The sequence below is a fragment of the Anolis carolinensis genome, chromosome 6 (assembly GCF_035594765.1).
Source record: "Anolis carolinensis isolate JA03-04 chromosome 6, rAnoCar3.1.pri, whole genome shotgun sequence".
Taxonomy (NCBI): domain Eukaryota; kingdom Metazoa; phylum Chordata; class Lepidosauria; order Squamata; family Dactyloidae; genus Anolis; species Anolis carolinensis.
Genome location: NC_085846.1, coordinates 89273957 through 89293441, shown reverse-complemented (window position 1 = coordinate 89293441; position 19485 = coordinate 89273957). Strand labels below are relative to the sequence as shown.

The window sequence follows — 19485 nt, the reverse complement described above, 5'->3', positions numbered from 1 at the left end:
TGGTCTGCTTCCAGTAGATGTTGACCATAGTGTTGTGATGGTGGATCTAGAAATTTCTAGAGATGTGTCCTCTCTGGTAAAAAAAAAAAAAGTAGCATATTTTAATTCAAAATTTTTCACTTTTGTGGGGGTGCTGCAGCCCTAACCCTAATTAATGTGGAGGACTGAATGTATTTCCCAGAAAGTATATTCAGTAGTCCTTTTTAAAAAAGCATATAGATACAAATGGTGGTGACAAGTGATGAAAAAGCAATCAACTAGGAAATTTCTTACTTCTTCTTTCAAAGGATATAAAGCAAATGCAATATGTATTGTTAAAGAATTACCATTACACCATAAACATCATCATGAAACATGTTACTGGTTCTTCTCCAGAAGATTTTAAAGAGATCACCCCAGTCCCTGAAGAAGAATAAACTTCAGATCAAAGAACTGCCAATAATGGTTGAATTGCAGCAGAAAATAATGGCTTCTGCTGCAATATTCAGAATCAAATTACTATAGAGCCAGAAGAGTCAATAACGCATATGTATGTAATTCAAAAGAAATATAAATCATTCTAGTCAACACACCAGTCAAGAAATACCATAGGGTGGGAAGACAATCTAATGAAAGAACCTTCTGAAGGAAGTGTGTCAAAAGTACCTAAAGCAAATAAAATTAAATGCAAGTTCAAGTAGCTTTCTTATGAAGTGTCCACAGCAGGACAAAGTTATGACGTATCAGCTGTTCTTTTTTGCTGTTAAAATAAATGGTGAGTAAATGGATGACTGTATTCTCTTTTTATATAGCTTACAATTGGGTTTTTAGGCTATAGTAACAATTATTAAATGGAATAAAGGGGACATAGTTTTGATGCAAAGAAAAGAAATCACAACATACTTAATTATTTGCATGTTAAGATAGACCTGGAGCCCCCGATGGTGCAGCGGATTAAACCGCTGAGCTGCTGAATTTGCTGATTGAAAGGTTGACAGTCCAAATCTGGAGAACAGGGTGAGCTCCCACTGTTAGCCCCAGCTTCTGTCAATCTAGCAGTTCGAAAACATGCAAATGTGAGTAGATCAATAGGTACCACTCTGGTGGAAAGGTAATGGCGCTCCATGCAGTCATGCCAGCCACATGACCTTGGATGTGTCTAGGACAACGCTGGCTCTTCGGCTTAGAAATGAAGATGACCACCAACCCCCAGAGTTGGACACGACTAGATTTAATGTCAGGGGGAAACCTTTATCTTTACTAAGATAGACCTAAACCAGAACTGAGTTATTTAAAATCTCTGGATCCTGTTTACGAATTAAATGTGAACTTTGTATTGTTCACAATGAAGTGTGGGAAAACACAATTTCCTAAGTCCCCTCCCTGCAACCCACAATGATTATTTTAGTTTGCAGATACCTTCAGGCTAGGCTCTGAGGCCAGCAGAGCAGGAGGAAAGTGATTGATGGAGTGTAGCAAACACCAAGCACACAAACTCCCTAAAGACTCCTCCAGTTGAGGGTCATAGATGCCAAGGTTTATGCAGCGCTATGTAAAACATTACACCAATTTCCATGAAATTACTGGCATATTTGCATCTAATTTGCTTACAACAGTAGGAGTCTGCTTTGTAAAGGTAAAACACACACACATGCACACAAAACAGACACATTCATTGCTGGTGAACGCTGCTAGTTAGAAACCCAGGATATGCGAGGTATCATTCCTACTTAAAAGAGCAACAATAATGTACTCAGCTACAACACGAAGGACAATTATCAGGTTATAGAAAATGGAAATAAGAACACATTAAAACTCATAAAACATCTGCAAAAATTTTGTTCCAGCTTCACTTCTGAGCAGAGAAAGAAAAGACATTTTTTAATCTAAGAGATGAGTATCTCAGTACATCAGAAACATTTGGTAATGGAATTACAACAGCACAACTATTTTGCCTCTGAATAATTTATCATGCGGAATCTATACAACTAAACACAAGAGAAAGTTTGCGATGTTCCAAACAGAAGCCAGAATTGGGTTGAGGTACAATACACTTGAGAAAAATTACTCTGTATATTTGTCAAAATGGAGGGCTTTCAGATGTTGCACAGTTCCCCATGTACTCTCAAAATCTCAACCTACAAAAGTAATCCATAAAGGCGCCTTTACAGAACAAGCTTCTTAATTGATGTTTGGTGTTGTAACTAATCTGGCCCATTTTCTACAATCAAACCATGCCAAGCTTAAATGGTGGCTAGTTGCATGTTAATGAATTGTCGATTCTCTATTCATATTTTCTCAATTACTTGTAAAGTAGCATCTGCATTTAATTAAGACACTTAATTATGTGATAGTTAATATTCTGAAGTCATTTTCTTTTGAGAAGTCTAAGTAAAAATAGAACTGATTTCAATTAACAAAAATATTCCAGCGTCGTTTCTAACATCTGTTGGCAAGATCTGAAAGTATTTAAATATAAAAATGGTGACTATGTTCAGATCAGCGGCACGTAGCCTCTTTGAGCATCCTCACATAGAAGAATCTTATGAATATTCAGAACACTAATTATTAATTTTCCACTGTTTTCAGTAACATTCAGAAATTTAAAAGATGGTTGAAATAAACCCGTTAGTTCCAACTAGAGTAAATACAGAAAATCAATTTCTGAATGATATATGTAAAGCCCACAGCATTAATTGGATGAACAGTTGGATTTAAGTCACTATGCTTTCATTCAGTACAAAGTATGAATCCTGAATATTTAATAGGGATAGTGTGCCTTTTCATTTAGAAACGGTTGCACGTCTTTAAAAAATACTGTATATACTCGAGTATAAGCCTAGTTTTTCAGCCCTTTTTTGGGCTGAAAAAGCTCCCCTTGGCTTATACTCGAGTGAGGGTCCTGGCCAGCTTCTATTCAGGTCAGCTTATACTTGAGGATATAGGTCAGGGGTCCCCAAACTAAGGCCCGGGGGCCGGATGCGGCCCTCCAAGGTCATTGACCTGGCCCCTGTCCTAAACTTTAGAATTAGGGTTGACCTAAGTCTACGTGGTCTTTGGAGGTCTCTTTGCTTACCTATGATCTTATGAGATCATTTAGATGGTCTTTGAAAGTCTCTTTGCTTAGTTACGGCCTTATGAGACCATCTAGATGGCTTTTGGAGGTCACTTTCCTTACCTTTGGTCTTATGAAACCATCTAGATGGTCTTTGAGGTCCCTTTCCTTATCTATGGTCTTCTGATGGCCAATGAGATCATCTAGATGGTCTTTGAGGATCCCTTTCCTTACCTATGGTCTTATGAGACCACCTAGATGGTCTTTGGAGGTCTCTTTGCTTACCTATGGTCTTATGAGACCACCTAGATGGTCTTTGGAGGTCTCTTTGCTTACCTATAGTCTTATGAGATCGTCTAGATCAGGGGTCCCCAAACTAAGACCCATGGACCTGGCCTCTGTCCTAAACTTTAGACTTAGGGTTGACCTAACTCTGAAATGACTTGAAGGCACACAACAACAATCCTGATTTTGGACTATTTCATCACAGTCCGTCCCGCCAACAGTCTGAGGGACCATGAACTGGCCCTCCACTTAAAAAGTTTGAGGACCCCTGATATAGGTATTCAGAGTTGGACAGTCTTATCTTATTAAAGTCTTATCATTATCTTAAATTACAGTTTTATATAAATATTCAAAAACATTTAACCTACTGATGCCTCAAATAATGCAATTTTATTAATATCTATTTTTATTTTTGAAATTGACCTTTAGCTACTCCATTTCCCACCCTCGTCTTATACTGAGGTCAATAGGTTTTCCCAGTTTTTATGGTAAAATTAGGTGCCTCGGTTTATATTCAGGTCATCTTATAATCGAGTATATAAAGTACTAGCACCTCCAGATTTTGTTCAAAGTTCACTGCTAGATAAAAGTACTAAAACCTTAGGGTTCAGAGCAATGTTAACTTAAGTGGAAGACTTTTTTATATATGATAGGTTAAATCCACACTCACGTTATATTTAATATGAAATCAATGGAAATTATATTAGTTAGGACTAATTAAAGAACCATTGATTGTAATCTGTCTTCTCTAACCTTCAACCCAAAGTGCCTCCTGTTTGTACATTGTACATATAAATTAAAATCATAAGTATAAATGCATTTTAATGTAAATGCAGAGAATTTGCAATTTGGTGCTAATCTGCCACATCGTGACATGAAACTTCTCATCATACTTTGGGTGTAACAAACATTATGTATGGGCCATTAGCTGTGCAATTGTACATTCAAAAAGATTTGCAGAATCAGGGAAATTCCTTATATATAATTGTGACTGTATGAAGAGATATCCCCTACTGCTTTAAACATTTTGCCCAGGAGAACAGAATATGGGGAGAAAGATAATTACCAGCCATTGTGAAAGTAATATATTCTTCTCCTAAGAGATCTATAGATTGAAGAAAGACTATCCTTGGCTATCAAAAACAAGCAAAAATTATCATTTTCTTTCCTGGGTGTGATTGCCATACTCATGAGTGGTGACATTAAAGAAAATGCATAAAAAGACATTTTTTCCTGCTTAACAAGAGCTAGCTAAAACTTTGCACAGATTCCCCCTACCATTATGACTAGCATATTCTAGAGTAGGAAAGTCTCCCTGTCCTGTTTCTCCCATAATTATATATTTTCTCCTTCCTCATTTTCCTTTTCTTCTTTTCCTCCTCTTCCTATGTCCTTTGAACACTGAACATTATTTCAGGTTTAGTCCCACCTATTCAGTCTTGGCATCCAACAGAAGTATATAGAATGGTCCATCTGAACACACATCTGTGTCATGCTCCTGAGGATCAAGATAATCTCTCCAGAAAGGTGTTTTTGTTTGATGTTTTGTGGAAGGCTTTCATGGCCGGTATCATTGGGTTGCTGTGAGTTTTCTGGGCTGTATTGCCATGTTCCAGAAGCATTCTCTCTTGACTTTTCACCCACATCTATAGCGGGCATCCTCAGAGGTTGTGAGGTCTGTTCTGAGCTAACACTGCCCCCCACCCCAAAAGGATTTCCCCCAGGCAGAAAGTAGCCAGGCTTTGAAGCTGCAAGGCTATTCAATGTTAATCAAGGTGGCAATTTGCAACATTTACACTTGCTTCAAACAGACAAGAGTTCTTTTTTCCACCCTGGACCTTCCACATATATCTAAACCCCGCTTGCCTAGTTTCCAACAGACCCCACAACCTCTGAGGATGCCTGCCATAGATGTGGGTGAAACGTCAGGAAAAATGCTTCTGGAATATGGCCATACAGCCCGGAAACGTCACAGCAACCCAGCAATTTTGTTTGTTTGTTTGTGTGACTTCTTGTTAATAGAGTTTACTGCTGTTAAATAAAGCTATAATTCCAGGTGACTTATTATGTTCAGAAGCATCAACATTAGTGTGTATTACTTTTAATCTTTTAATCACTCAAAATTCAAATATGAAGCTGCATTTTCCAATAAAAAACTTCTATATGATCATGCCCATAATATTATTCTAAGATAATGGGTAAATATTATAGAGAGGTTATATTAATATCTTCTCTGATCTACTGTCTGCTGGGTATCATAATGGGAGAGCTTAGGTATCTCCATTTATTTATATTACAGCCATCAATCAGGATGACAATCTTGTACATGCAGTGTATATTTGACAAAATGAGATAAATGTAAATAAATGGAATATAGATAGATATAGACATCAATGTTTAGCTGTAAAATACTGCACCACCTGCTATCTATCCAGGGAGGATTTTTTAAGCAAGTGTATGAAGCAAACACTTTCCATAATTACGTTACCTTAGAAACTATATTTTACAATCCAATATCCTCAGACATTCAAGCTGTGATAACCCTCTTTTCCTCCCTTGATAGAAAGGCTCTTTCAACTCTGAATTTTCAGCTGGGGAAGTTCAGGAAAAGAGAACAAAATGGTGGATGTAACAAATGCTGGAGTCAAAAAGCTACAGACCATGTTTTCATGGACCAACCACATGCCTATCTTTACACCTTGATTAGTTTCAGCTCCAAGGAACAAGATGGTGAGAATCTGTTTTTTTTAGCAATCAAGTTGCTATACATCCCTGCTAGTTAAGATGAATTCTTTGATAAATTTCTGGGCTGATTCAAATAGCAGAAAATATTCCACGAGAAATACTTTGGTGGACACAATTATATAACAGACTAACATTTGAACGGGCATGTCAACATCTATACTCATTGGTGTGAATTCACACTGTGATGTATTCTTTGGCCACTGCAATTCTATGAGTGATCAGTTAATAACGGAGGACCTCTGCTTTGCTCAATCATTATTGGCTGGAGCCACAGTGAGTTAAACCCTTGTGCCGGCTGGATTGCTGACCTAAAAGTTAGGTTGCTGACCTAAAAGTTGCCAGTTCGAATCTGCGAGATGGGGTGAGCTCCTGTCTGTCAGCTCAAGCTTGCGTGGACATGACAGAAGCCTCCCTGAAGGATGGTAACATAGCTGGGCGTCCCCGGGCAACGTCTCAGTAGACAACCAATTCTCTCACACCAGAAGCAACTCACAGTATATTCTCAAGTCACATCTGACATAATTTAAAAAAAAATCATAAATGGCTCAACAATTATGAGCACTATTAGAAATAGGTCTTACAAGGAAAGAAGTAATATTTTCTTGCCCCCGAGAGTTGTACATTGATTGTAATGTTAGACCAGTGGTTCTCAGCCTGGGGTCCTTGGATGTTTTTGTCCTTCAACTCCCAGAAATCCTAATAGCTGGTAAACTGGCTGGGATTTCTGGGAGTTGTAGGCCAAAAACATCTGGGGACCCCAGGTTGAGAACCACTGTGTTAGACACTATCACATTATCTCACCACTTTCAGTTGTCACTCTAAATTTCATCTATATTTCATATGTATCATGAACACTAATAACAATATATCAGTCCCTATCGTAGACACACGAATCACACAAATCACAATATAATTACGAACTTCTGATACTGCCACTATCAACTGCATGTCTTTCTTAACTTTCTGTGTCAAAGAAAATGTTTTATAGAACACATAAAACAATTAGCTTTAATGAAGGAATCACTTATAACACTGAACTATATACAGTGAAGTCTGGCTCAAGGTGATCAAAGATAATGCCACTACTCAATCTACCCTAGCCCTTAGCAAACAAAAGGAAAGAAAGCATTTGTTTTCTCATTCTATTGGTTTTTACTTGCTTTGTTAGCAACCTATAGGCAACATATTTAATATTGTCTCTGAGTAGCAAATATCTAGCCTTGCTAGAAGCAGGAACTGTTGGAAAGAAACTGCTGAGGTGAGGCTTAACAGCATTGCCTACACTCTCAATTCACATAAATAGTTAGAGTCAATATTTTCTGGCATCCTTGGTGTAAATTGAAACAACACAGCATTTGTGTCCAATATCTGTGGGCCTCTCCTGTGCAATCTGACAGCTTCTTCAAAACATTTTCAGGGTTCATTTGTTAATGTAGTCATACTGAGAATGATAAGGACCAGTGAATATCAGAGTATTGATCATAAACAAGCACAGTGGGCTGCTCACACTGCCTGAGTCAATCAAATGCCATCTGGATAAAAAAATAAAAAAGGAAAAAAGTAAGTTTGAAGACAGGCAGAGTCTCTATTGGGAATAAAATTAATTCCAAGTCATGGGACCATAACAGATCAATCCATCCAATAGGCTACATTTGAACAGAGCTAGTGGGAAGGGTGAGGGAAATAAAACGCTGATGGTGCTAATCTAGAAGATTATGTTGCCACTAAAATTCTTGTGTGCTTATTTGTGTGTACATGTATATGCATAAGACAGAGAGAAAAAGAGAGGAGGAGGGACAGACCACATTTCCCAATAAACATTTGCCTACTTATCAAGAAAATCTATTATTACAATAGCACTTACAATGGGATTTTCCTGTAAACACTGTGATACATTTAATTACATTAAAAGGAAGAAAGAAGCAACTGCATCATACAATGTCAATCTAATTGCCCATCCAGTCAAAAGCTGTTAGCATTTTCTAGCATATCTTGAACATTCTGCTTGAAAAGAAGAATGTAAAGTCTCTTGGGGAATCTAACCATTGATCAGCGGATTCTCTATTTATTTTACATTTCATTTTTAATGTACCTGATCCACACTTTTATTCCTCTGTAACCTTAAGAAGCTGTATAGGCTATCAGAAAAGGACTTGTCCAGGATTAACCAGAGGTCTTTAACGGCTGAACAACAATTTGACACCAAGTGGCCTTTCTAATCCAACAGAAAAGTCACTGTATCTCCTGGCTTGGAAGTAGAACATCATTGCAGTGTTTAATTTCAGTCTTTTCAGTTTATGCATGTTTTATCTCTGTAAAACTCACTTCAAATTAATGGGCTACATCATCGATGTAATCTATCTACCGTAATGTCCTAATGCATTTATATCCCACTTTTCTTCTGAGAAGATATCCAAGACAGCTTACAAAAATATAAACTGAGCTAACAAACTGGTTAACCCGGCTAGCACAGGGTCGGGCTAGCACAGTGGTTAAACCGCCTGCTCTAGAGGATCCTGCAGACCAGAAGGTTGGCAGTTCAAGCCTGAGTCAGGGTGAGCTCCCGCCATCAGCCCAGCTTCTGCTCACCAAGCAATTTGAAAACAACAAATGGATGCTGGAGATGAAAAGAGGGAAGCTTTGCCTTTGTTCATGTACGGTCTGTCTTTGTCAGTGGTATAATGGAATTGAATGTTTGCCATATATATACCTGTAATCTGCTCTGATTCCCCTTGGGGAGATAGAGCGGAATATAAATAAAATATATTATATTTCTATTATTATTAAACCAATATTACATTAAAATCCTATTCTATGAAAGTTAAACATAATTAATTATCAATGTTACTACATTATTACGCATTTTTAAAACTAATAAATCTATAAAATACATCCTACACGTCACAGACAACTACTGCAAACACAAGTCAACTCTCAAAAGCCTGCCTAAACAAAAAGGTCTCCATTTGCTAGCAGGAAAAAACAGCAGTTAGGGGAACAACTGGACCTTCTGTAGAAAGGTGCTACACATACTGGGAGCAGCCATCAAAACCAGAATGCAGCAACTGAACTGAATGGATCTACTCCAAGTATGGTTAAATCAGCATTCAATTCTCTGAATATTCCATCTTCCACCAAAGTGCAGAATTTGACACTGGACACAGAATCCATCCCTCTTAAACCCATAATTTATAAAGGGACATAAAAAGGATGCTAGTTTTAGATGAAGGCAACCATTCTAACCTAACTGCCACTGCCCTAGTCTCAGAAAGAGAAAAGAGGGGGCAGACTCAGCTCCATCCCACATGGGCCTAGAAGCAGATGAAAGACCCTTCATCCATACTGGCTGCCACTGCCACAGTCTTGGAGAGAAAGAAGAGGCAGCATCCGTTAACTACATCTATTCCCATGCTACCATCCCCTTTTACTTTTGTGCCTTGTCTTAATTGGGTTCTGTGCCTCTCATATATTTCCTTAACTGTTGTTTTTAAACCCTAAAGGAATTACAATGGAGTAACTATGCTGCACAAACTACTCACCTGAATAACTATTTTATTACAAATTATTGAACCTCTTCCCTTTAATTCTTGCCTTGTTTACAGTAATCTATGAAAAGGATAACCTAACTGATGTTTTTATTGTTTCTGCAACCATCATGCTGAGCCATATTCTCAGACTATGTGGATCTTCGATCTTGAGCTGTTCGCCAGCTGCAAGAGTAATAACATTATAATGAAATGACATGTGTCAAGGCCTTCTTTTTGTAGAGCCTGTGTCCTCATGTGGATTCAAATAATTCATAGAAAATAAAGGATGATTTCACACAAATCAGGGCTCAATGAAAGTATGATCTAGATGACAGAAAAGTTACATAATCATGTGAGCCAACAATTATTATCATGGGCCATTTTACTTTATATGAGGTTACTTCATATTTTCCTTTGCACTGAAGCACTGACACTACGCTTCAAGACTTCAGATAAAAGACAAGTGTTGAGATAAACTGCAAAGGTTGCCCTTTCTGTACTGTTTCTGAACAGAACAGAACAGAGCGAGAGCCATCTACTTATCACAGCAGTAAAGATGAAGCCCCTTTCACTGATATTAAATCCCACACAAAATGAAATAGGAAAAATATTTTTGGGACACAAAGGATACCGGCAGCAAGGCTGTCTAATCTCTGCATGCACATTCTACATCTGCTTATACCTTTGCTATTCAAAAAGGTTAATCTCTAGCATGGAAAATGCTTTGCCCATCACCCAAGTCCTTTAGCCAACTAATCCATGAGAGAGGAAATATTATCAGCACTGATCTAATTTTACAAAGGAAAACAGCTCTTCTTCCTTTTTACTGTAGTTTCTTTAGATATGAAAACTAAGTTATAGAAGGGTTTTAAAAAAATAATCATAGTAAGAAAAGAAGGCGAAGTTCCTTTGCATCCACAACCTGTACAAAAGTATAATCTAGGGATGAAAATTAAGGGAAACCAATCACCCATGTTCCCTGAATCCTCACCCCACTATGAATTTAACTTATTATTACTACAATATATTATAGAAAGGCAATGATAGAAGCCTCCAGCAGTAATGCTAGAGGATAAATCTATTATCTCAGTATTGTGTGAACGGCTGTAATGGCTCCTTTCTACACAACAAATTGAACAGACATGCTCATCCCTAATTATACACAACACCCCCGCAGACACTGCTATTTGAGCCTAATTGTAAAATAAGAGACCTCAGGTTTAAACATAATATCCCAGCTAATTATATTTCAAACACATTAAACGATGCAGGGAAGAAGAAGATACTAATCTGTTTTATGGGCTTAGTTTACGGTAAAACAACACTGTTACTACACAGCAGCACTCGTCCTAAGATTTAAAATGCTAGCTTCTTTTAGCATGCAGGAAAGAAGCCTGGGGCGGACAGAGAGGATGAGAAATACGCTGACACTTAAAGTACTTATGCCTCTTTGATCATATGTTCCTTCAGGTTTCAGTTCTAAACTCTAGCGGTTTAATCGGAGTTAAGTCACATGCATTACTAGCTGCAGAAAGGGATAGTGAAATGGGAATCACTTGACATAAAGGAGGCTTAAGAGCACATATCCTTCACTTTTCACAAGCTGAGAGCTTGAATGTGTATCTGGTTGTAGCCAGCTTCCTTTACTTGGTGTTGTGTGCATTTCTGCAGGTGGCAATTATCCAGGATCTTTAATGAATGTCCAAGTAGACAATTTGTATACTGCCTCAGTTTTTATTATGCTTGTCATTCAAAGTAATCAATTATGAGAAGCGAAAAGCAAGAGCAACGGGGCAACCTTAATCACTGCTATGCAATAACACGTCTTAAACTGAATGAAACCTTATTCAGTGAAAAGCTTATATGAAAGCTTATTATTATAATACCCTGTTTCCCCTAAAATAAGACCTACTCTCAAATTAGGCCTATCATGATTTTTCAGCATTTCTGAGGATGCTCGAAATATAAGCCCTATTTCAAAAATAAGCCCTAGATATAAATCATTTAAAAAGTCAATTTGAAAAAATAAGACTGTCCCTGAAAACAAGCCCTAACACATCTTTTGGAGCAAAAAAAAATAATGTAAGACCCTGTCTTAGTTTGGAGAAAACAGGGTGCACTGACTGGCAACGTGTGCCACCTGGTAGGCCACATGTCAATGTGTAGTGAAACTGCTCTACCTCGAGGTAATGAATCAATTTAGGGAATAGATTCAGTACCTCTGAAAACCTTGTACTAAATCTTGGAATTGATTGACTGCCCCATCAGGTGCCATTGCTAGTAGGAGAATTCCAGATTATACAGATAATTCTTTTCAGTGCCCTTTGGAGACATCAAGGTCTGCTTTGACCTTTGCAGGCAAAGCATGTACTTTGTTGACAAGCTATTGTCTGGCTGGATTACAGCTTGTTTTCTTTTACTGTTATATTGTATGGCAAACTCCTAGAAGGATGGAGGTCTTTCTATGAGTGTTTCCAGTTGACAGTGGTATAATGGCAAATTTTGCAGTGCATTCACCCATAGCATTCTAGCTATCTTGGGTCACTACTGTTGTGTGCTTTCAAGTCATTTCTGATTTATGAAGACCATAGGGTCTTCTTGGCAAGATTTGTTCAGAAAGGGTTAACCTGCCCCTGAGACATTAACTGTCTTTGGTTTCATACTGGGATCCTGAACTTTGTCATTTGGTGTGAGATGTTCTAGTGCAAGTTTCTAGTCCACTACCCTGCACTACAGCACTAAACTTTTAACAGAAATTTCTTAGTATTGCACCAAACTACAAATCCTAAGATTGTGTAAGATGGCAATTAAAGTGATATCAGACTTATGAACCTATGCAGGGAATATACACTTTTTCCATAGCCACAACACTTTTCTCTTGCAAAAGGCAAGGGCTAAGAATGCCTTCTTTTGCATATAGAATGTGTAATTTGTTTTGAGCTCTATCATTAAAAAAACCTGTCAAATTGTAAGACAAGACTTAGATAGTTGATGTGCTTATGATTGATGTTTGAGATACATAATCTTTGATAGCAATGGTCAATACTCATAGTACTGCTTCATCTGATTTCACAACAATGAAGGAAATATCTTAATTTCTAACAATTTAGATGTTAGTGGGAAATTAATTTTTGATAGAAATATTCCTGCAAATTATATTGACTGCAACTGGGAAACCACATGTCTTGCACTACCAAACAAGAAAAACCACCAACTCGAAAATAAATTCAATGTTTATGTGTAGTTACTTCTTAGGGTCCTCCAGAAGGAATAAAAATTTGCTAGTTGTTATGGAATTTGTTTTTTAAAAAACCAATAATCACCAGATGGTGTTTCTGTTTTCCCAAGCACCAGCAACATTTCATCCTGTCCCAGAGTATTGATGATTCCCTCTCCAGCCAAATAATAATAATAATAATAATAATAATTCCAGGATATATTGGAACAAAAGAACACTGTGGGACACATGTGGTTCAATAATTGCAGTTCCTTGGCCACTAACTCCTCCTTGGTTCCTCGGTGGAAAAGAGGGGGGGGGACTGGTTGTCTGAGGTTTTTAGGCTGTTCCTTTAAAAAAGAAAGCATGCACAACAACCAGAATCAATAATGAACAAAGGCAAGGAAGAAATCTCATTGATGACTAACCAAGTTGCCTGTGGAGTTCCTTTTACCAGCACCTCATCACCACCTTTTATAAGAACTAAACATGCTGGGAATCCTTCAGATGGATGCAAAATAGCACCAAGAGGCACCAAGCAGCAATAACCAAAGCGCTCTGTTGTGAAAATTCTCACCTCTTTGCACTAATTTGGAAAAAAAACTGTAAAGCATGTTTCCTTACTGTCTAAAACAAGTCATATGTGCACACACAACCCATTCCTTTCTCCTTTTTTCACCTTGAGAGTCTTCTATTGACCAGAGTTTAATTGCACTGGTAAAACGTACAGATAAATATTAGATTTCATCAAGTGATTTCAGTATGGAAGTACTATTTAATTCTGTTTGGGTTCCTGCTACTACCATAAAACTATTATTGAAAAGGGGGGACACAGTTATATGCTAATCTGTTCACATGTGTGAGTGAAATAAGAATCCTTGACTCCCATTCAAAATAGAAAGTTCCTAACCATTTATTTCAGTAAAGAGCTAGCGTTCAATGATAAAAGTAGATACTTTGTATATATGAGGTCTTGAGGTCAATCTCTGGCCTCCAATTGAGTTGAATTAAAAGGCCTGTTCTATTTGAGATGCAAAGGCACTAAAGCTAAGAGTAAGGTTCACCACCAAGAGCAAGGTCTGACAACAGTTCAAAGATCCAAGCATGCTGAGAGTAAGGTAGTCAAGGAATGCCAACCTTGGAGCTGGAAAACATATTGTTTTACCAACTCTTTGTATGGAAATGGGAGGCCTCTAAAGCCTTAACATTCACAGCCTCACCCCATGTACAGCTGGATGCCACCAAGAGCTATCCAAGAAAAGATTTTCTTGTGAGTCCTACATAAAGTAACCTTTTACTCAGTAAGATATTTTAGAAGTCATTTTGAAAAAACATGTAGTCGATGTTAGGTTTAATTCGTTGGTTTTTTAAAAGACACATGAGATATGTCATGCTAGAGAACATTTAACTCAGAACAGAATGCAATTGCAGTTTGCAGCTTCTAAAGTAGAAAGCATATCCATGTTTTCAGCAAGAAATTCCAAAATATTTATTGCATTCTTCAGTCCAGAAAATCTTACTCCTTTAAATTACCAATTTTTCACATAAGAAAATAAGAAAGCTATATCTATCTGATTAAATTCCCTTTTATATAAAAGAAGGAGAGGACATGCTCTGAATTCCTACATTGTCTTGGATGGCAAAGCTCACCTTGGGGAGTAAGGGCTGTTAGGAAAAGGACATCTGATTCGCTTTGCTAGCTACGTGCAAATAAAGCTTATGTTCTAATTCTTTGTTTCCCTTGTTGAGCTTCCACTCAATTATAAAGCAAAATCTGGAGCTACAATGCAAGACTAGATACAGCTCCATGTGCACAAGTAATCAACTCCAATTCCCTCTGCCCAATTTAATTACAAAACCACATTGGGTGTAACGGCTAAATGCGTACCAGGTGACCGCATGCTTCAATCTGTCTGAGGCATTTCAAAGATTCTTATCTCTGCTGTTTGACTTGCACTGTCATTTAAAAAAAATGCAGGCAGTTTGGAGTGCACAGCAGTATCAACTTCTTTACTTTTGTGATTCAGTTCATCCTTGCATACTGACATTATAGGAATAATTATTTTTGGTAATCTCACTTTCTATTTACGTGCGCAGAACGACCACCCCCAGACCCGACACAAACCAGTTTCGAAATGAAACTGGGATAACAAAGGCCACAACTTGTGTATTGGTTACAACTGAAACAAGGTTGGCAGCCAAGGTTGGTCCTGAATCAACAAATTGTACAGCCCAACTGCTGATCGGATAAACTGCAAGGTGGAAAATCCAGATGGACCAAAAGGCTTGGCTTGGTCATAACTAGCCCCACGCCAACAGAGGGGGGGGGGCAGTGTAGGTTCCTGTCCAACACTGCTCTGGGTTATCTGCACTGCCACATCCCTCACTAGAAACTGGGATGACCCCTTGATGAGAGGGAGAACAATCCAGAAACAAAACCAGAGGAAATGCCAACTGCCCCCAGGTTGTGATGGAGTTACAAAACAAAACAACACATAATAGCCAAGGGTGGGAGGGTGGGGAGAGCTTGAAGGCAACTGAGCTGGAGGAGCCTGCACACCAACTTACATAGGTGACAGGCGGACTAGAGGGAAGAGGTCTTCCCTCTCATCAGCCCATCATAGCAAAGCAGAATGTCTGCTGTTGATTGATTGGTTTAGGAAACAGTGTGCAGGTCGTGTATGAAACATAGGGCTCCCTGGAAAGAGGGAGCCCTGGAAAATGGCAGTTGGAGGGAGCACTCATCACCACAACTTCCCTGCCTGGTAAGTCAGGAAGAGGATTTACCCATTCACAGCATACCAAAAATATATTTTCCTATAAATTTCACCACAGTTCATAATTTATTAAGCCCACTTGTGCAGATAAGTAAAGTGCAAGAGAATGAGGAGGCTGAGATGAGATGGCCCTTTGGCATTAGAAAAGCCAATTAGGCTGGATTTCTTTTACCTGCTAAGGTTGAGAGAGAAGAGACAACTTCCATCTCATCACATGAGGTGATTTTTAGCATCCAAGATGGTTCCTTCTCGGAGCCCCACATTGCCCATCACATGATGTATAGCAAATTCCGGCAGGACTCCATGGAGGAAGCTTCCTGACAGCGTGGCAGGATGCTTGGCTTCCCATGTTCCATTCAAAACAGCGAGGTCAGGGCAGAGGGAAACTGTGCAGCGATGCTTCCCTGTGTGTGATGGGGAAGCGTCAATGTAGGCAAGGCGGGGCATGGGATGCTGGGTTTGCCCCACTGCCCTAGCAATTCGCTATGGAAGCTGGTGAATTGGACTGGGGAACCTTATCCTTGTGATGAGGTCCAAAGAGAAAGCAACTGCTTTCTTGGTGTTGCTAGAAGGAAGGAGTTTCCACTCCCTGCTTAGAAGACAGCAAGAAGGGCCTGGAATCTTAAGAAATTTATTATGATTAGAAGAAAAGATTTCCTCTGTTTACGAAAAGGTAATCAGGATAGGGAGAGCACAAGTGAGGTACATTAACAACACTAAAGGATAACTCTGATAAACACACTATAGCAAAAATGATGAAGAACCTTGTATTGTAGCACCTTATGATCAACTGATGTACTACCTCTCTGGTGTGCTTTCTTTGCTGGAAAAAGAATAGGAGAAAAACATAATCCACACCGCATGCTCTCTGTCTTTGTACTAATCTGAAAATGAACTATCATTTAATGGTCAGCCAGCTCACTGAATCAATCACCAAATGCTATTGTCAACACTATGGAATGGCTACTAATTCAAATGATCTCGCAATTGGATTTACACCAGCACATTTAACAGCAATTAAAAGCGGGGAAAGTAAAATAATAAATCAACTTACCATCGCTGTTAATACAGACCACCTGAGGAATCTGAGTCCCAGGCCCACACTCCTTTTCATTGTCTGGAATGCAATCTTCCAATTTTACTATCCTCCAGTCATAGCAAGAAGGTTCTTCACATGGAATTGCTTCAAGTAAATGGGGACAGTTGCCGGTGCCTCCTGTGGGTTCATTGGTGATGCGGCGTTTTCTCAGTTTAAAACCTTAGGTAATAGAAAAAAGTAGCATGGTGATTTTCTCTTCAGAAGGAGAAAAGAAGACACAAGGGCAGCTCCATTATGCCTCTGCCCAGAAGCAGATAAAAGGCTGTTCCTCCATCCCAACAGACCTAAAACCTTGAGATTTGAACCAAATTTGTGCTGCTGGATTAGGGTTGCTACTGTGAAAGTTATCCACCTGTTCTATCATTGTGGGAGCCTCTCCCTATCTCACTACTATGGCACCCAATGTGAGAGCTTCCTAGGTGCCCTCTTGGATCCTATGGGAGACTTTTTGTACAAGCACACTATTGACACCATCATCTTTGAACCACATCCTTCACCACAGATATCACGTTTCTGAACTCAGCTACACCAACAGTACTATTGTAGCATTCTTAGAGGCACAAAGAGATAACACAAAAAGGAATTTATTGAACAGAAGTTCAACATACCACTTAAGACTACTGATTTAACCCATCTAAGTCCTGACTGGTCTTAACTAACTATTCTCTCCCTCCAGTTGACATTTACTTTGTCTTTTTGACATCTTTTCAAGTATTCAGCCAAACTGTAGTCACTCCCAACATTCTATATATTCACATTCTGTTTTTACATTTACTATACTGTATAGCATTTCACTTTGACTAATAAATGTGAGAACCCACTGTCCAAAGTTTGTAACCTAATGCTGAACACAATAATCTTCATTTGGAGAATAATGACAGTACATGGACTAAATTTGAAAAATGCAGATGGCTGAGGATTTTGACCTAATCATTTTTTAGAAGAACCTACCAAAAAACTCTCACATTTCTTCATAAATGGGAAATGGGGAGAAAGAACTTTAGATTTTTTAAAGAACAATTGGAAAGTAGAAGAAATCAAAACTGACATATTTGTTCAGCCCTAAAATCTAGCCAGATGGAACAAATCTACCTGGAGTAAACAGGTCTCTTCTCATGATTTGAAGACAGAACTTGAAAATTCCAATGAGACGTGTCATAAAAATATTGCTGTGAAAGCTAAATCCCATTCAGTTTCCAGACTGAAAGTCTTTTAGGGAGCAATGACATTTATTTGGCACCAATGGGTTTTGTTAAAACTGCAATGCCCTTAAAAACTCTTAAATTCATCATCTTTTGACCAGGCATGTTTCATTGCTTCATTTCACTCATATTTCTTCTTGGTGCTGCAACAGAACAAGATCTCACTGAGCACCAAGTGAGTTCAGGAACTGGTCAGTCTGAACTCATCAAAGGATATTGCAGTGAAGTGTAGAGGATGTATTGTAACAGTTTCAAAAAAGCATCTTTCCTAGATTTTGCTTCCAAGTCTTCAGAGAGGAGAGATATTTGAGTAAATTCCTGATGACACAACAATCCATAGAACACTGTTGTAAAAGCACAATTTTATAGAAAAAGAACAAAAGAAAGAGAAGAGAAGGTCCCATTACTACTACTGCTAACAACAACAACAACAACAACTTTATTTGTATTCCGCCCTATCTCCCCGAGGGGACATCAACTAAAAGTTCGAAATGTATTGCTGTCAATTATCCTAAAGTCAACTTTGGCTTATGGCAACCCTATAAATGAGAGATCTCCAAGTCACATTGTCTTGCTGAAGTAATACAGAGTCACGGCTATGGATTCCTTGACTGAGTAGAACCATCAATCCAACTGGGAACATATCTCCTGTGGATACTGGGGGTAACCTTACTCTTATTTCTTTTTGCACATGCTCCACATGCTGAAATTCCCTCTTCTGCACAAGCATTAAAGACCCAGGATCCTTGTCCTGTTTTTTACCTGGGAACATGATGTAGGAAGAATCAGAATGTGACAAATAGACTAGGTTGGGAGCAACAGGCCATCAGCAACAGACCATTTGGATTTGGTGCCATAATAATACTTACACTCTACCCATTAAAACATGAGGGATCCAATCTTGACCCACAGGTTGAGAACCACTGTTTTAGAAAATCCCCTCTCCCATTAACTCTTTTTATAGTATGAGGAGTAGAGCCCCACAGCCCTCCTTTATATATGAGATGGAAACCACATGTTTATTTCACACAATTGCTCTGCTTGTCTAGTTTGTAACTCTGATTTTGGTTTCTCCACAGCATAAGCCCACATCCTACAGTAAATTTATATGGCAAATTATGATCATTGGTAATTCAGTGTAAGGAACAGTTTTACCCTGCACACAGGAATGTTTTGTAGGACAAAATATTTTACTGAAAGTAAATGTTTTACGTGCACAAATCTTTCTGGATGAATGGAGTCAAAATGCCATAGCTAAGTCCACGAGGTTTTCTTAACATGAGTGAAGGTGACTTTCTCTGCAAAATAATTTTCCCTGTAAAAATATAGATTTATCCACCCTGTTTTCTGGTTTGTTCCTAGTGCTTTCCAAAACACCCCAGCAGCTGCTCAACATTTTTTTCACACAGTTGCATGCAACATTACTAAATTAGTTAATGCAGTTCAACATCACTAACTGCAATGGCTCAATGCTATGGAATCCTGGGAGTTCTAAACTTATGAGGGATTAGCATTCTTGAACAGTGGTGGTTAAAGACCTTGTAAAACTACAACTCCAATGATGCCATAGCATTGAGATATGGCAGTTACAGCAGAGTA

General features: G+C 38.5%; 1 protein-coding gene across 6 annotated transcripts in view; it reads right to left on the bottom strand.

Annotated features, from left to right (window-relative positions):
• The window catches only part of thsd7a (thrombospondin type 1 domain containing 7A), a 339030-nt gene that overhangs the window by 96936 nt on the left and 222609 nt on the right, over positions 1-19485 (bottom strand). For all 6 annotated transcript variants that reach the window (XM_062957499.1, XM_062957495.1, XM_062957498.1 and 3 more), the window contains one exon: positions 16640-16843. In XM_062957499.1, the coding sequence (XP_062813569.1) occupies positions 16640-16843 (204 nt within the window). The remainder of the gene's footprint in view (positions 1-16639; positions 16844-19485) is intronic.